Here is a 17,527-nt window from a genome sequence, read left to right as displayed (position 1 = left end):
TAAAACCAGAGTGAAATATCACTACATACCTATTTGAATGATTAAAATTTTTAAAAACTGACAATATTAAATGCCAGGGAACATACATAGCAATTGTAACTCTGATAGGACATAAAATGGTAGAACCATTCTGGAAAATGGTTTGGCATTTCCTTATAAACTTAAGCTATATTTATAAAGCACCCAGCAGTTTCATTTCTAGTGTTCACCTCAGAGAAATGAAAACTATGTTCACAGAAATGCCTGTATGCAAATGTTTACAGTAGCTTTATTTGCAACTGCCAAAAACTGAAAATGGCCCAAATGGCCCTCAACTAGAAAATGGATAAATTGTGGTACATCCATTCAATGGAATACTACTCAGAAATGAAAAGGAACAGATTACTAATACATGCAACAACAAGGATGAGTCCCAGTGAATTACAGTAAGTCAAAGGGCCAGACTCAAAAGGGTACTGGAATATTGTGATTTAGAGGAAATATATACTTGGTCATTCAGATGACCAAAATATATTTCTCAATTATATTTGGCCTTTATTCATAGTTCCTGGCTCATATCTTCCAAAACAAAAGAAATTTTCTGACTAAGATATTAATGAAGGTGACTTCTGGATCCTTTCCCAGGGTGGGGGATGGTTGCCAGGGGAACCACTCATGTGATTAGAGGGTTGAACATTTGGTCCCATCCCCTGATTTCCTGAGGAAGGGAGAAGGGGTCTGAGGTTGAATCAATGCCATTGGAGGATGATTCAGTTAATCATGACTGGGCAATGAAGCCTCCATTAAAACCAAAAAAGACAGCTTTTTGGTCAGTCCCAGTTTTTCCAATAGCTTCCATGCTAGGGAAACCAGAACACTTCTGCATGCCACCAGGTCAGGCTCCAACTCGAGGAGGACAGAAGCTCTGCTCACCGGGACCTTGCCCCACATATCCCTTCATGTGGCGGTTGCTTTGTATCCTTTAATATCCTTTTATGATAAATCGGTAATCTGGTGAGTATATGGGTTGTCCTTAGTTCTGTGAGGCATGAGGCATTTAATCTTTGATTTATAGCCAGTCAGTGAGAAGTCCAGGTAACGACCTGGACTTGGAACTGGCATCCTGAGCTGGAGGGGTCACTGGAGCCTCTAGTGTAGTAGCCGGTGAGTCAGAGGCACAGACCCGGGCTTGTGATTGGCATCTAAAGTGGAGGGCAGTCTCATGGGACTGAGCCCTGTATGGTGGAATCTGCTTCTAGCCCTGGGTAGACAGTGTCAGAATCAAGTTGGAGTCTCAGAGACCCCAGTGATATTGGAGAATTGCTTACTGGTGTGGGAAGCCTACACACCTACACACACACACACAGGAACTGGGTCTGGAAACCCTTTTACGTATATACTACAAGATTCCATTTATAAAATGTTCTGGAAAAGACAAAAATCGTAGGGACAGACATTGGAGCCGAGACTGTAAAGGAGGGGCAGGACTGACAACAAAGGGACACAGAAGAACCTTCTGGTGAGGAAACCATGCTTTATCTTAATTGTGGTGGCAGCAGTCAAACCACTCTATTTGCCAAAACTCACAAAACTGTATATAAAAGGCTGAATTTTACTGTTTCTGAATAACTTTTTTTTAAAAAAAGCTCCAAATAGAAACCATAAAAACAAATCGGAACAAAACTACTACGAAAATAACCACAAACTTTACGCCCTTAAGGAGAAACCTTTTACACAGGACTGTTAAAAATAAGTTCTGCAGTATCAGACACATCCACACACGTTCTCTTAGCCACCGCTACCCTGACACGCTTCGTAGAGGGTACTTTCAAAGACACCACTGCGTCCCCAGCTCTTACCTGCACCCTGGGCTGTCAGAGGATGGAAGGAGGCACTAACAGCACCTGTGAGGGGCCCAGGCTGGCGGGCTATGGGGAGCTGGGAGAGGCCGTGGGGGTGCCTTCACCTGCAGTGGGAACTGCACCACCCTTCTTGTTCTTCCTCAGCAGACAGAGGCCGTCACGAACGCTCCAGTGGGGCTCACCCTGGTGTGGACCGCAAGCACACCGCCTGGCCGGTTCTCAGTCCCGCAGCCCTCACCCCTCAGAGAGGAAGCTGGGTTTCACAGAGGCGATGAAAGTAGGCCAAGGCGACTGAGCACTCCAGTTACCGGGTGGCAGCCAATCACGGGCCCCTCCCCAGGAGCGGCTCGCTCTGAGGTCAAGCCTCAAAGCGGAGTCTGTGCTGTCAGCCTCAACCCAAGGGGAACGACTTGTTGGGCTTGTTCTTCCACCGCAGGAACTTGAGGGTTTGTGATTTGAGACCCCAAATCAATATGGGCCACAAGGCTGCCAGCCCCCCTCCCTCGGCACTCACCTAGTCCGCCCTGACCTTGTCCTTGCTTCACACACTCAAAGGTGACAGGCCACTCCAGTCCAGGGTATTGAAAATGAAAGGCCGTAATACACCCACCATGCAGAATGCCCTGAAACCCAACTCCCCCAGCCCAAGGAGCACCATCATCTCCTTCTGCCCTTCTGGAGCTGTTTCTGCCGGGGCGGGGGTGGGGGCTCTACCTGTTGTCTTTCCATCCACAGACACCAGCTTCTTCGTCTCTGCTGTCAGCAGCAGCTCATAAGGGTGCTCCTCCTCCTCCTTGGCTGCACTCCCCTGAATCCAGGGTCTCATGGACAAGACCTGAGAGATAAAGCACGTGCCTCTCAGGCGGGGGGCTAACACCCAGATGGGTTATGTCAAACAAATTTGAGATTATCGGCTCCTTTTTCTTCAGAGAGGAAGAGAGGAGGGGAAGAGAAGGTAAATAAGTCAAGTGTCACAGGGAATTACAACTGCTCTCCTGGCTACACATCTGGGCCTCAAATCTCAATGGCCTTTGATTAAAACACTTCCCTTTCCTTCCCTCATTTCATCCTTCAAAATGCCATAAATAAAGCCCAAGATCCTCCCCTCCCCTGCCTCGCCCCTTTCTGCATGATCTCTTTTCTGTGGATAACACCTTCCGAGTGGTTTTTAGTCACCATGCATCATAAGACCTTCTCTCTCCATGTTTCTTTTCTAATATTTAATACATTCACACAGTACCCCAAAGGCTGGAATCCTTCCCCTCTTCTCAAGAGGGGATCAAAATGATTTCTAACTAACCCTGACTGACATACATTTACTAAGAACAAAGCTGTCTGTAAATCCTCTATTTCTGTGAGCCCTTCTTCATAGGCCCCAGGGTTATAGATGAGGATTTTCCCAAAGCTGGCTTCCTACCACACTTAGGAGTACACAATCTTAAATCAATTCTACCAATCTCTGTTCTGAAGACAGGCAAGGATGAATTTCAGTGGAGAAAAAGCAGCTCTGTCGCCTGAGAAACCCCTAATCCAGGCAGCCAAGTGTCTCTGATGAAATGACTGGCCAAAGCTGGCCCCGACATCTGCCAACCGGCTTGAGTCAGCTGGGGGCCTGTGGCCACAGCCAGTCTCGGTACCGGAGGAGCCAAGCGTCTTGACACAAGCCAGAAACACGACGGTTCATGCTACAGTCACCCTGAGAGAGAGGATGGAGATCCTTGCTAGAGAGGATAATTCTGGCTCATTGGTCCAAAGAATCCAATGTGTTTCATAGGCAAATTAAATATAATACTGGCTATTACAAAAGCCAAACCAAAGCACAAAATCTCTGATTGAGGAGTTTGGCTGGAACAAGGGATATATTATGAAGGAGGGGGTGAGAGGGATTCACAAGTCCATCTCACAAACAAGGGGACTCTACACATGAGGCGTTCTGGCGTACCCAGAAACCTCCACCTTTACTGACATGTCCCATGGCTCACTGGAAACAAATCAGGTTTGTGATTCATCAGGATTTGGCTTCTTGGAGGCATAGCTCACAGTGTTACAGCCTAATGAGCTAACAGATTCTAGCAGCCTCAGACTCAATGAGAGACAGCAGCTCCTGTCTGCTAACAAGGCTGCCACTCCAAATACAGTGATGGTCTCTTCAAAATTCTGCTGAGCACAGCAGGCACCTCCACTTACTGAGGGCCACCTGACAGCTAAAAACTATTTCATTACAGGGAGCCACGGGCCTGCATCACTTATTCCTTTTGCCTCATCATAGGAACACAATTAAGGGAACAAACAGGGGCCATGAAGCAGTTCAGACAGTGTCTACAACACCAGAGGCTTCACAGACAGGAATTTGTGTTTTGCAACTTTACACACCCAGGGCCATCACTTAGGCAGAGTCCTGGAAAGCTGATTCTGTGAGTGTTCTACATGCAGTCAGAGCTCCCACACAGCCCCAGGTGGTCTTCTCTGCAAGGTATTGGACAGCCTTGGTGCCTGGCCTATCAGATCCTTTCTTCCCAAGCAGGACAGGGCTGATGACTTCCATCTGGAAAATCAGACCACTGGACCGGCATTCACTCCCTGCCTGGCTCCTGTGCAGGAGAGCCGGAGGCAGAGAACCAGCAATGGCAGAGCTAGAGGGCCCGAACCGTAACAGCCACAGCTAGGGAGCGCCTGGTTCCAGCTCATTCCTTCAGCGAATGACAAAACCCAGTCCCCAGAGGGGTCCCGGGACTTGCTCAAGGTTACACAGAAAGCTTCCAGCAGAGTCAGGGCCAAAAAATCCAGCCCTCCTCCAGATTCTGGACTGAGGTGGCCTCTGTTTTTTTCTGGGAAGTACTGTTTCTCCACTCAATTTGGAATCCTCTCCCCACTTCAGACATCTAATGAGGGTCCCCTGCTCAGACCCACACCCACACAATCGTAGTGTGATCTTTTTCTCTGTCCTGGCCTCTGCCAGCTATGGGATTAAAATCTCATGAAAGAGCAATAAACTGCTTTTCTGCAAGTCTCCCTAGTTCCCACTCAAGAAGCCCTGTGTCACAGAGAATATGGCAGTAACTGATTTCCAACAGAAAGGATTCCGCTTTTTACTAAATTACTCCTTAATCTTTTTTTCCCCTTTCTTCCAGGGCTTGCAATAAATCAAAACAAACAAGCAAAAAAAAAAAACCCCCACAAAAAACAAAAATGTAATCTCTGCTCTATGGAGAGTGACATTTCCAGTCGCCACCTGACTGTGACCATGGGGTGGTCCACCCAGGTGTGGGCAGCGTTCTGGGAAGAGACACCACAACAGCTGCAGCTTCCCCTGAACGTTCAGCACAAGCAGAGAGAAAACACTGATCAGTCCAATGCAGTCGGCAGCCCATCTGGTGGGGTGAGAGCATCTGAATGGCTGAATATACGTGTGTGTGTATGCTTGATTTTTTTAAGGCAGTTTCATGATCAGGCCGTTACGCTGATCAGCTTTCCTGGAGCCAGGTACACTCAGTTTCTCTTAAAGGCATCTGTGGATCATCTGACACTTCAGGAATGGGACAAACACCAGGGCAGAGTGCATGCCGCCTATGATATGAGGTTTGGGGTATCAAAGCTTTGAGTGTGTAAGAAATGAAAATGGTGAAGGCCAGAGTCCAAATTTTTTTTTTAAGTCCACTTTTGGAGACGATCTATCCACTCAAACTACAGTGAACAGAATCTGTCTGGATCATTAAAAGGATAATGACCCAGACCACATCATCTCTGTATTCATGTACTTATAATCATGTACTTCATGATTCATGTACTTCAGAAGCAAAGCCAGGGTTCTCAGGGTCTTCCAAATGTTGACTATGGTGGTCCAACTGATCCAGAATTCCAGGCTACTGGAATATGTATCTCAGACACAGTTTCCAATCCAGGAGAGTTATAGGGAGATTTCTCTTCCTACTACTTCTTGACACAGTATCATTGCCAAACTGTATGCCCTAGCAAGTCCTGAGAGAAGAGAAGTGCTGGTCATCCAGCATTTCTTTAAGAGTCTTCCCCTTATCCTTGGACACCAGAAATTTTACTCCAAGTCCTCATTACAGAGGCAGCGTCAGGCTTTACAGAGACCTAGCCCTGACTGAGGATGCTCTATTATTGCTAGGTTTCTCCTTGTGAAAAGGGAGCGATAAAGCGAACCTCTACATAAAAACACATAGGGATTGACCACATGCACGTGTATCTGCTGGCAATGTGTTATTACCCTGGAGCCTGTAATCCTAGAGACCCCCTAATCAAGACATGATAATAAGTATTTTGTAACTAAGGGATAGAAAAAAATAAGGACAGAATTTGTACCTAGCATGGAAATCAGCCCCTACCTCCAACACTGACTTTTACATTCTTAAAAGGATTTCCTTGTATTTATACCCATTATTAAACTGAAGTCATCCTTATGGCTGTAGCTGTTTATATTAAATAAAAGAACCTGTCTCACTGGATGGTCCACGGCAGTAAAAAAAAAGTTAACTCTGACTTCTGGTGACTAAGTAATGAGATTTAATTGATTAATTTGTGGTAGCTGATTTTTAAGTTAAAGAACAACAGGGCACTGAATGAGCTACAAAAGACTATTGAAATTATATAATATTTTGAATAAACAATAAATGTATTCTCTGAATGGTGGGAAGTGTTAAAGGAGCATTAGGAAGATGCAAGATTAAAGAAAATATGATTTTCTTCATATACCTAAGTTAGAAGATTGAACTATTTACCCATGACAACATTTTTTGGTTTAAAAAGTGAACTATTCTTTTCAAATAGCCTCCTTTGATGTCCCCTACCTATCCCCTGACTCCTATTTTTCCTCTAGTTAAGTTTTCATGACATTTTCCATGTTTCCCCTGGTATAAGATTCTTCATGTGAAATGAAGAGGGAAAATGCAAAAACAGAAATAAGACCTTTGGGTCAGAAGCAAAGCTTGCTAATCTGGGCCTTCCTTGGTGGCTCAGTAGCAAAGAATCCACCTGCCGTGCATGGGACAATCCCTGGTCTGGGACGATCCCACATGCCACGCAACTAAGCCTGTGCTCTAGAGCCATGAGCCACTACAACTGAAGCCCACGTGCCTAGAGTCCATGCTCTGAAACAAGAGAAACCACTACAGAGAGAAGCACGCCCACTGCAGCTAGAAGGGAGCCCCTGCTTGCTGCGACTGGGGGCCCGTGCACAGCAGTGAAGACCCAGTACAGTCATAAACAAATCATTTTCTTTTTTTAAAGTTTGCTAATCTGACCCAGTGCAGAGAACAGTGATTAGGGGGGTATGCTACACTTGTATGAAAAGAAAACACAGGTACAAAAACCAAAAGAGAGACTGTTTAGCCTAATGGAGCCAGGAGAAAATGTGCATGTTTGGCTTTCCATGTGGCATGGTAGATCAATAGCTGGCCTGCCTGCTAGACAGCCCTGGTAAAATTCCTTGCTTAGTACTTTTGGGTGAGTTTGAAAGGTCTTGTTCTGGATTATTGATGTACACAACAGAAGTTTACTAATCCAAAGAGGTGAAAAGAAAATGAGATAGCAAAGTCTTCTTTAAGTACACACTGGATGCACTTTGCAAAAAATCATATTTCAGTGATGGGAATAAACCCTCAACTCTTTACCTCAGAAGCTATCAAGGGAAAATACTTCTTATCTATGTGGTCTTCTTCCTCTTCATCAGGTGGTGGTTTTGCTGGAGGTGGAGGACGTTCCCTCTGTAAAAAAGAAAAATAAGTATTTACTATCTCTTTTTTTGAGAACCTAACTTTTTTGGTTTACTCTTATCTTAGCCTTTGGGAATAAAAAAGAATAATGTACAGAATTCCCCTGACAGACTAAACTCAAGGTTTAATATCTGAACAGATGGAGAACTCTACACACACACACACACACACACACAATTCAATTACCATTGCTTTTTTCTTTCATCTTTATAGCAGAGATTACAAACACGTCTGTCACATCCTTGGCCACACTGAGAAATATCAGCACTACAGACACACAACTGCCTCATCAGAAAATGTCCTTCATGATACCAGTACACAAACTGCAGTCTAGGAAAACCGGTGGCTCAACTTCCAATCTACTAGAGAAGAGGAAACAGTAAATCAAAAGAATCAATTTGTCAGAGTTCTAACAAACCACAATTGCTAAGGAAATAATGAGGAAAGCCACCTAGGACAAAAACATCAATTCCTGCTCAAAGTGAAAGTGCTAGTCACTCAGTCATGTCTGACTCTGCAACCACATGGACTGTAGCCCACCAGGCTCCTCCATCCATGGAATTCTCCAGGCGAGAATACTGGAGAGGGTCGCCATTCCTTTCTCCAGGGGGTCTTTCTACCCCAGGGTTCAAACCCAGGTCACCTACATTATAGGCAAATTCTTCACCATCTGAGCCACCAAACTTAATACTACTCCTATTTATTAGCAGAGCTCAGAACTGGTCTCTTATCCTTGGTCACTTCCTTCAGTGAGTCTTATTATGTATCATTAGCACATGAAAATCCTATTTTATCTCAGCCCATTTAAAAAAAGGAAGAGTTGTCAGTTATCTGCCCTCACAGGGTTGGCCAGCTTTTTCTTAAAGGGCTACACAGTAATTATTTTAGGCTTTGTGGTCAGCTCTGCCAAGGGAACATCTAAGCAGCCACAGAGGATATGTAAATGAGTGGGTGTGGTTATGTTCCAAATACAACTTTATTCACAAAAACAGGCAGCTGTCTGTGGGCCTCAGTTCACCAGTCTCTATCCTCAAGCAAGAAACTCACTTAAGAAGGGATCATCAAGATCACGGTAAACAGTTTCAGGAACACACTGAACGACCTTTGATGAAAGAAAGCCAAAGAGAGTTCTGCCATTGACCCTGCTCGATCCTCAGCGTCTTCCTATCCCGAAGTCCCATTCATTCCTGAGAGTTCATGTTCCTACAGCAAAGGGAGCTGGCCTGAAGGCCCCGTCCTTGGCTTGTAGGTTAGCTGACTGTGTTGCTAGAACAAGAGTATTCCTAAATATCTGGGTGGAGGTGAATGTTGAATTAAGTGACAGCCTCCAAGAAACCTGCAAGGAAAGACACTTCTCCTGTTTTAGGAGCCACCGTGTCAGTTAGCACTCGGCATCTGTGATCCCTCTGTTAAACACACTTTACTGGCTGGTATTATATCTTGATAATCTGGTCATTCCCATAGTCCCTGCCACCAGATGGGTGCCCAGTGACAACAACTCCAATGTGGTCAAGCCAAGTAAAGCTATTTAGGTCGAATTTCCCACTAAGTCCACTTTCCCCCGCTTCTTGCTCCAGAAGCATAGGGACAAACCTGGTCCCAGTGACCCTGTAAGGAGGAGAACGGCAAAAGGAGCAGGCGCATAATCTCACTAGTTATCCAACCAAAGGACACAATAACTCAGGAAAACCAGAATGAAGCATAATAAAAAATGACTCATCCTAGATGCCTTTTCAAGGCAAGAGAAGCCTAGAAAGAACAGTATGAAAGGTTTCTATGGAAGTGGTGATCACCAGGGACCCTGGAAGGAAAGAAAAGCATGAGCCTCTCTTTTCTACCATGAAAACTTTGGCCGAGGGGCCTGGGACTACAAAGCTGACTCATACATAACTATCCGCTGTGTTTACAAGCAGGGAACAGTCCCTTGGCCACAGTTAACTATTAAGGGCCAGGAAGGCAGCACAGCCACAACATCCTCAAGTGAAACTGGCAGAGCAGGCACCCCAGGATGCATCAGTTTCTACTCAGCAGGACCACGGGAGGCTAGATTCCTAGAGTGGGATGAACAAAGAGCCCATCTAAGTCAGTGGCTAAGCCCACAGGAACGTGGTCAGTCAAAGCTGACTCAGCAACCCTGTGCTCTTCTTGCAAAGCTCCCAGCTCCCTCTAATGGGCATCACCGGTAAGTGCCTCAGATGGCAGCGTCTTCCTCCACAGGTTGGATTGGCCTATTTGTACCTAACAGTGAGAGAAGTGAGAAAACAAACAAAAGCAAAGTAGCTCTGTCTGCAGAAGCACCTTGTGAGTGGTGCCTGGCATACATGCTCGCTGTCGCCACTGACAAGGAGTTTATCACACTCCCTAGTAACACCCACTCTGGGGGTGCTGCCACAAGGTCGGAAGGCCTTTCCAAAATCCATACGGAAATGTTGGGACGGGGCAGGGTCAGAAGTCTAAAAAAGAGAACACCAAACCATCTGACCATCCCTACGGCACTGATGAAAGGCCCAAGGATCACCAGGCAGCCAAAGGAGCATCAAAATGGTCATAAGCCAGATTCTCACCAAAGGGAAGGGCCAGCCTCTCCCAACAGGAAGACGTAATATATACCTGAAAATATGCCCCAAGGTGGGACAATCACTGGAATCCTGCTACAGCAATGCCTGTTTATGAGAAGCACAATGCTCAAAACCTCAAACTGCGGTGCTGCCAGTGCAGAGAGGAAGGGCCATGGGACCGCTGATTCAGGCCCAGACTCACAGTAAAGCTCCGGGGAGACAATGGGGGTGAGGAGTCTGCAGAACAATGTTCAAGGCTAGAAGGAGAAGCAAGTACTAGAGAAAAAGTCAGTCAGATGGGAAGGTTGATCTTTTGAGGGAAAAATTCAGAATTGTCCTCCTTCCACCATTTCAAAGCCTGGAGGGTTATAACTATGAGAAAAATGGGAATGCATATCTAACATATCCACATCTGCTTAAGCCTGGCTATGACCCTGCTGAACACAGACTCTGTCCAAATCCAAGTGGATAACTTTTCAAGGGCAAATGGAAGGTCAACATGTACTCAGGGCAGACAGGAAGTTATTTAGTGAGCTCTTTCATCGATGGACCTGCTCTCTGGAAAGAAACAAACAATACATAGCAAAGACCCCAAACACAGAAGCAGCGCTGAGCCTAACACAAATAAAATGCTTCAATTTGCTCTAAGGACAACTAAGTAACAGAAAGATGCCAACAGGTTATACCGAAACCAAAAAACTAAAATTATCCCTCAACATGATCTGCATAGTTAGACCACACTAAGCAAAGAGGGAGACAGGCGGAGGGGGAACCCCCAGGAGAACGGGGCGGCAGGCAGACCAGGCCTCTGAGACGCCGCTGGCACTGGGGGCCACACTCCCCTTCCCCTGTTCCCCAGCAGAGCAGAGGTGACAGAAGAACCCCGGCCACATACAGGCCTCACTCCAGCAGCTTTCCCTCCGGCCGCCTCAGCCTCCCTGCTCACAGAGTCCCGGTCAGACGAGCGTCCGCTGGCCGTGCTGTCCAGGGACTGGCAGGAAACAGCGTTGTACAGCGCCTCATAGGGACCCTCCTCTTCCGTGCTGGTGTTAAAATCGAGGATCAGTTCAGTCACTGCTTTCTCCAGGTCACCTAAAGAGAAGGCAAGAGAATCGGTGAGAGGAGGGCACAGTCTCGGACTTCCCACCACAGCAACAAGCCAAAGCCCCTCCAGTCACCTGAACTTGACCAGCTTTAACCCAGAGCGGGAAAATAAATTACTGCTCTCTCTATGGACAAGACTAAATACAGAGTTTCATCTGCACTATATACTCTAAGAACTGAACAAAATTTTCTCTAGTTCAAGATGGAACATTTGACATCAATGAAGGACATCTCCCAAGACTGTTGTAAATTCTGAAATACCTCAATACCATGACAGCATGAACTTAAACCAGAAAATTTAGCAAAGTACAACTGAAAAAACTTTACTAATTCCTTTAAGTTCTTAACAAGAACCTCCATGTGCTCAAGCAAAACAGGGGAGGGTGAAGTCTCTCTGAGATGGGGATGCTATGTGGCTGTGAGAATCACTTGCTAGGTAGCTATAAACCTCAGGGTACCTGAGATCCAAATGTGTGACTCTGTCTGCAAAGTAACCAGGGATCCGGTTATAGACAGGGGATCTCTGGGTCACTTGCAAAGAGTCAAAACTGTAACTGTAATATCCTCGAAAGCTAAGAGCTTAGTGAACTACTAATCCCATTACCAGCAGATTATGAGGTCAAGAAAAACAATGTGACTGGGCAGGGGAACAGGGACTCCACGGGAAAGACAGGCTGGGAAGCCCTGAACCCTTGTATCCCTGCACTCCTCTGAAAAATCTTTCCTTTTTTAGTGTGTGGCTTTGCTCTGTTTCTCTAGCCTTCCTCATTATGATATGCATCTGGGAGAGGTGTCAGCCTGTGTTCTGTCTTTCTCATCCATCGGACCTAGGATCCTAAAGGGCTGCTCAATCAATCTGAAGAGGTGGATCCTGGCTAAAGACAGAGAGGCTGGACTGCCCACGCGAGTACCCAGACCACATTTGTTCGACAAATGATACATTACTAAAACCTGCCATATATACCTACCAACCAGATGACACTCATTAAATATTTACTGTGGGACAGCTACATTCAAGGTACCACAGTGTATGCTGGGGGGATTAAAAAAAGGTTTTACTGAGATTTGAGTTCATCCTGAGATCATCCTGTCTGTCACACATCCCAGGACAGCTCCCACGGAGCCAACTCTAACAGTAGAGAATAAAGTGTGAAAGAAGACGTCCATAGTTAAGGCCTAAGCTTTGCCCAAGAAAGCTTCATACAGTAGCTGGAAAAACATGAATTTGAATATGAATTTAAGTACTTCCAATCCCCCAAATTATAATTTAAATGAAGGTTTTTCCATTCTGCCAAAGAACGTTCAATATTCAACCTTTTTTGAGCTGAGACCCCCCTGCAGGCAGAGAAGGGCTGACTCACCCTGAGACTTCTGGGATATCGAGTCCAGGTTGGAGATGAGAGGTGGCGGGGGTGTAAGGGTTTTGTCTACCTCTTTTGCACTTCTTTTTCCAGTCATGTGATCTACATGGAAAGACAAAAAAAAAAAAAGCTGTACCAAATACCAATGTCTTGGTTCACCCAGCTGGTCCTCTGGTCGGCCAGGCAGGGAGATGGACTCATACCTTCGATAAGTGCCGCTATCTGCTGGCTCTTCTGAGACGGCAGCTCCCGGACGGTGTCCAGTGCGGTCAGTCCACGGTTATCCTTTATGTTGACATCAATTCCTAGAAAGGCACACCAGGTGGACCAGGGGAGTGAGGATTTTCAAGCGAGGGTCAAACTCCAGGACACTTAATGCTCCCAAGAGGCACAACCAACATTTTCATCCAAAGCCATTTTATCCAGCTATTCAAGAACAATTCGTACATTTGCAATCAACCACTGGAGATATACACATTGGGTTCAAAGGCAGCAGGCAAAAATCCCCCTCTGGAGATCCTGGGGGCAGCGATCCCCACCCTGGCATGCTGTGTAGACAAGAGCACTGCCGACCTCTCACCTGCAGCCAGCAGGATTTGCACCACATCGGTCTTGCCAAACAAAGCAGCCTCATGCAAAGCACTGCCCTTCTCCGTCTGGAAAGCAAACGAGAGCGCAGAGCAGGATGTCATCAGACAGTGACTCAGGTTTGGCGGGGCTTCACATGACAAACGGGACACAGACGAGAAGGGACAGGAAAATAAAATAAACCACACGAAGTCCTCTGTCATTATCTTTCCCACTTTTCGGGTCTGGATTCCAAAACCACAATCGTGGCCCACACTTGGTAGAGGGCGTTTGATGTGCCACCAGGAGGCCACACATGAATAACTGCACGGTCACCCTCAGAGCCACCCACAGGTGACACTCCTCAGAACCCCACCTTCCTGGGGGGAAGGAATGATGAGAAGAAAAGGACAAGGGGGTGAAAACGCCGTAACTTCCACTGTGGTCTGGTGGCTGCCAAGCCTAAGGAACGGCCGTCCTGAGGGAGAAAGCTATCAGCAAAGGGGAAGGCTGTGTCCTGCCGGCAACACCAAGATGATGGGACTTTGGAGGTGCGAATGGTGGCAGCGGGAGCACAGGTAGAGGAAGATAACGAGAGCTTTCTAATTTCAAGAGGGCGTCCATAAGCACATCTTTTCAGGGTATAACGCCATGTATTACCCCTGAAAAGAAACGAAAAATAACAGACTCACTGGAGGAGTCTGTCTCTAAAGTTTCGTGTTACAATGAGTCAGCGGCTGGGAACATCTGACAAGGTGATGTGAACCGAGCTAAACAGGAACACAGCCCAGCAGCACGGAGCTCGTGCCTTCTCCGACAGCGCTAGGTCCCCGGGCCCGGGCGGCCGCACGCCCCGCTACCTGGTAGCTGCTGTCCATGCCGGCGTCCAGGAGGACCTGCACCACGGCCTTGTGGCCATTCCTCGCCGCCAGGTGAAGGGGGGTGTGCTTCTTAGTGTTGCAGCTCAGGAGGTTGGGGTGTGCGTTGAGGAGCATCTTCACCACCTCCAGCCTCCCGTAGAGTGCGGCCAGGTCCAGAGGCGTCTCGAACTTGTTGTTGCGCATGGTGGGGTCAGTCAGCTCCTCTAAGAGGACCTTCACCACCTCCGTGTGGCCGTACTGCGCTGCGCAGTGCAGGGCCGTCTCGTTGTCATTGTTCTAAAGAGTTAACAGGCGGGTGACTGTCAGAAAGGCGACCGGCAGGCAGATGGGCACACACTGGGATAATCACGTGTAAAACCATTGAAATTTAAATGAGAAAAATAGCAGCAATACTCAGGGACTAGTAGAACTATGTCAGAACCCAGACAGACTCTTCTGCCAGCAAGGCCAACTGCTCTGATCAGCCTCAGTTACTGCCAGAGGGGAGCGGTCGGCTCCTCAGCCTTTGCAGTCTCCTCTAGGCCACGTGGACACGTCTCCAGACGGCATGGAGAGCCACCTTGGGAGCATGGCACGCCGCGGGGAGCAGCCCTGGCACAGATGAACGCCCGTGATATCACTGCCATTGACTCATTTTAAACTTCGACTGGTTTTACAATTTCTATCAAGCCAACCCCGTGGTCCTGATTTTGGATCTATTGACCATCCATTGCCTCGCACACAAGCTATTTGGAAAGAGCTTGTCATCTGCATAGCTTCTTACATGCAAATCAATCGGCCAACAATGAACGTAGCAGAGCAGAGCACCCAAGATCACTTTCAACATATCAGCCAATAGCCACTGCCAAGGGACGGAGGTGCCTGAGTGCAGTCTCAGAGACACGTAGGACCCAAAGGCTGCCCTAAGCCTGCTCCAGAATACTGCCCCAATCACCGCATGCAGGATCTGCAGCTGTGCAGGGAAGGATTTCTTAGGTAAGAAAGATACAATCAGACCCTGGAATATTTTGTGTGAGAGGTGCAAAATATTCAAGACTGGAACACTGCCATGAATTCAAATTCACAGCCCCATGGTCCTCTGATGCCAATTTTGTTTCAGACTAAAGGCAGAACCTGAGATAAAACAGGACAAGTTTGTGCTTTATCAACCATCAGAAGCAAAATGTTAATCATTGCTCTTTCTTTCACTACTATTGACAATGTATAACTAGAGCAGACAGAGAGAAATTTCCATGACCTCTCCTTTTTTAGAGGCATGAGCGAAAATGATAATTCTCTCACAGGATTTTGAGATTCCTGAATTTATCCAGGAGACTTCTGCCATTTGGGGGAAACAAAGCTTCCAGGGGTGTGTGTCCTTCACATCAATATAATGCACCTTTCAGTGGTCAAAAGGTAAAAATTAAATGTTTCCACAAAAGCTTTAAATCTATTAATATATTCAAAGTAATAAACTAGGAGTTACCCAAACATGCATGCAATTCCATCTGCTTTTGATCTGGCATTTGACTGCATCATTTTTTCCAGCTACTCCAAGTGTATCAGAAAGATCCAGAGCTACTAGGAGCAGGGCCCACAAAGGCCAGAATGACAGCAAAGAAATTTTTTAAAATGAAACAAGGACAGAAAGGGTGGTAGCAGGAGCCACATGCAAAGATAAATGCACACAGATAAACACAGGGAGCAGCACTGAGCTCCAACATAGCTCTGGGAGAGCGGCCGCTGTGAAGGTACAGACACGACTTCTCTGCCACAGAATACAGCCAGTTAGCAATGGTCTCCTGTGATACAATGGGGTCCAGGGGGTCAATTCCATGTCAACCCGGAAGTCTAGAGAGCAGGAGAAACGCTGGGCCAGAGGTAAATCCTTGGGGCTCCTGTATCAAACACACCATTCAGGCCACCCATGCGCCCATTTCCCATTAGGCTATGGCATGAATAAAACTCAGAGCTGTCACTTCACTTGCTGACGAGAAGCAAGGACAGCTACAGCAAAGAAAACTCATAGGAGCTTCCTGTACAGGGATCCTGGGACAGAGCTGCGAGACCCAAGAAAGTTTAAAAGGACTCTCCGCGTTTTAGATCTCAAGATTAGCATGACAGCAAGGGCCAAGAAACTCAGTTTACTATTAAAACTCCAGTCCAGAAAAACTCATTTACTCTAAAGTAGACACTGCTGTCTCTTTTATATCCAAGTTGTCTCTCAACAACCAGAATAATCTGTAAAAAGTATGTCATTAGGGTCTGAAGAACCATAAAACTCTGAACTATCTGGCGGAGGGGGAAAGAAGCCTTCTCTGGGTTTCTGCAGAACTAAAGCAGCTACCACAAAGCTGTCTCACTAAAGGCACAGTCTTGATCCCCACCAGGCAAACTGTCTTCCGTGTCTATGTTAAAAATGGCCTAACCACAACCCTGCAGTTTATTTTCAGAGTGTAGGAAGCATCTTGTTTATGCTTCAGTCTTGCCAGAAATGGTCTGGTAACGACAGTACTCTTGAGTTTACGTCTGTGGTGACCACATATCTTGACTATTGAACACGGGCCATACCACTTCCCCTTGGAGCCTGACAATTTTCAGGGCAAGAAGTCACTAAGTTTTGGACTCACAGACCCACAAAAAGCGGCAGGGGGGACTCCAAGGAGGGTATAGACTCCCAACCACCTGGAATCTTTCTTTTTCACACCTTTCAAGCCACACCTTGGGTGCACACCCCAAGAAATCTGGACTAAGCAAGGGGACGGAGATGAAATACCCAAATTTTCCCCAAAGGCTTTGCACAAACTCTCCATTCCTGTTTATCTTGAAGTCCATGTTCATTTTTTCCTTGCTAGGTCATTACTTAAAAAAAATCTCAGTACCCTTTACACCTGGAGACCCCACTCAATGCATAAATCCATTACTTATGTGTTTTACACACACACACACACACACACACACACACACACACACACACACACACACATACACATGCACAATACAAGCATCAGAAAACCATCTAGAAACATTTCCACGGCCTCTTCTCTCTGGGAACTATTCAAAACCATCACCTCTCAGTCCTTGGATCATAGTCCAACTGCACTCTTGGCCACTGATGATAGATCTAAGTTAGAGACACTGGGGCTACAGCTCCCAGGTCTCACGATGGTACAGGTCCTGGAAATATACCCACATTGTAACAAAAGGACAAAGTGAGTCTATGGAGGTTTAGAAGACAGGGGGAAAGTATGAGGACAAAGTCCATCATGTGGACCGCATGGAAGAGGAGTCAGACTTACTCTGCAAAGCTCTTAAGGTACTACTCTGACCAACAGATGGAAGGTTTAGAAAAACAGACATCAACAAGCACAAAAGCCCCAAATCAATGGAATCCAAAAGGAGGCTTCCAAGAGTGATTCTGTTTACTACAAAGAGAAACAAATAAGGCCCACTTTTTAGATGAGAAAAGAGAAATCCTGCTTTTGTGGAAAGTTAGCTTAG

At 46.4% G+C, this 17,527-nt stretch overlaps 1 protein-coding gene across 7 annotated transcripts in view; it reads right to left on the bottom strand.

Moving 5' to 3' along the window:
• The window catches only part of ANKS1A (ankyrin repeat and sterile alpha motif domain containing 1A), a 165,313-nt gene that overhangs the window by 72,072 nt on the left and 75,714 nt on the right, over nt 1–17,527 (bottom strand). For 6 of the 7 annotated variants that reach the window (XM_065913196.1, XM_065913199.1, XM_065913195.1 and 3 more), the window contains 7 exons: nt 14,027–14,323; nt 13,180–13,255; nt 12,803–12,904; nt 12,600–12,701; nt 11,030–11,226; nt 7,475–7,567; nt 2,556–2,676 (listed from right to left, as the gene is read on the bottom strand). In XM_065913196.1, coding sequence (XP_065769268.1) covers nt 2,556–2,676; nt 7,475–7,567; nt 11,030–11,226; nt 12,600–12,701; nt 12,803–12,904; nt 13,180–13,255; nt 14,027–14,323 — 988 coding nt within the window. Of the gene's footprint in view, nt 1–2,555; nt 2,677–7,474; nt 7,568–11,029; nt 11,227–12,599; nt 12,702–12,802; nt 12,905–13,179; nt 13,256–14,026; nt 14,324–15,512; nt 16,581–17,527 lie in introns of those variants that run through there. The other variant, XM_065913201.1, reaches the window with a different exon arrangement.

This window comes from Muntiacus reevesi, chromosome 20, assembly GCF_963930625.1.
Source record: "Muntiacus reevesi chromosome 20, mMunRee1.1, whole genome shotgun sequence".
Taxonomy (NCBI): Eukaryota; Metazoa; Chordata; class Mammalia; order Artiodactyla; family Cervidae; genus Muntiacus; species Muntiacus reevesi.
Note: the sequence above shows the minus strand (reverse complement) of the source record. Positions and strands in the feature narration are given on the sequence as shown.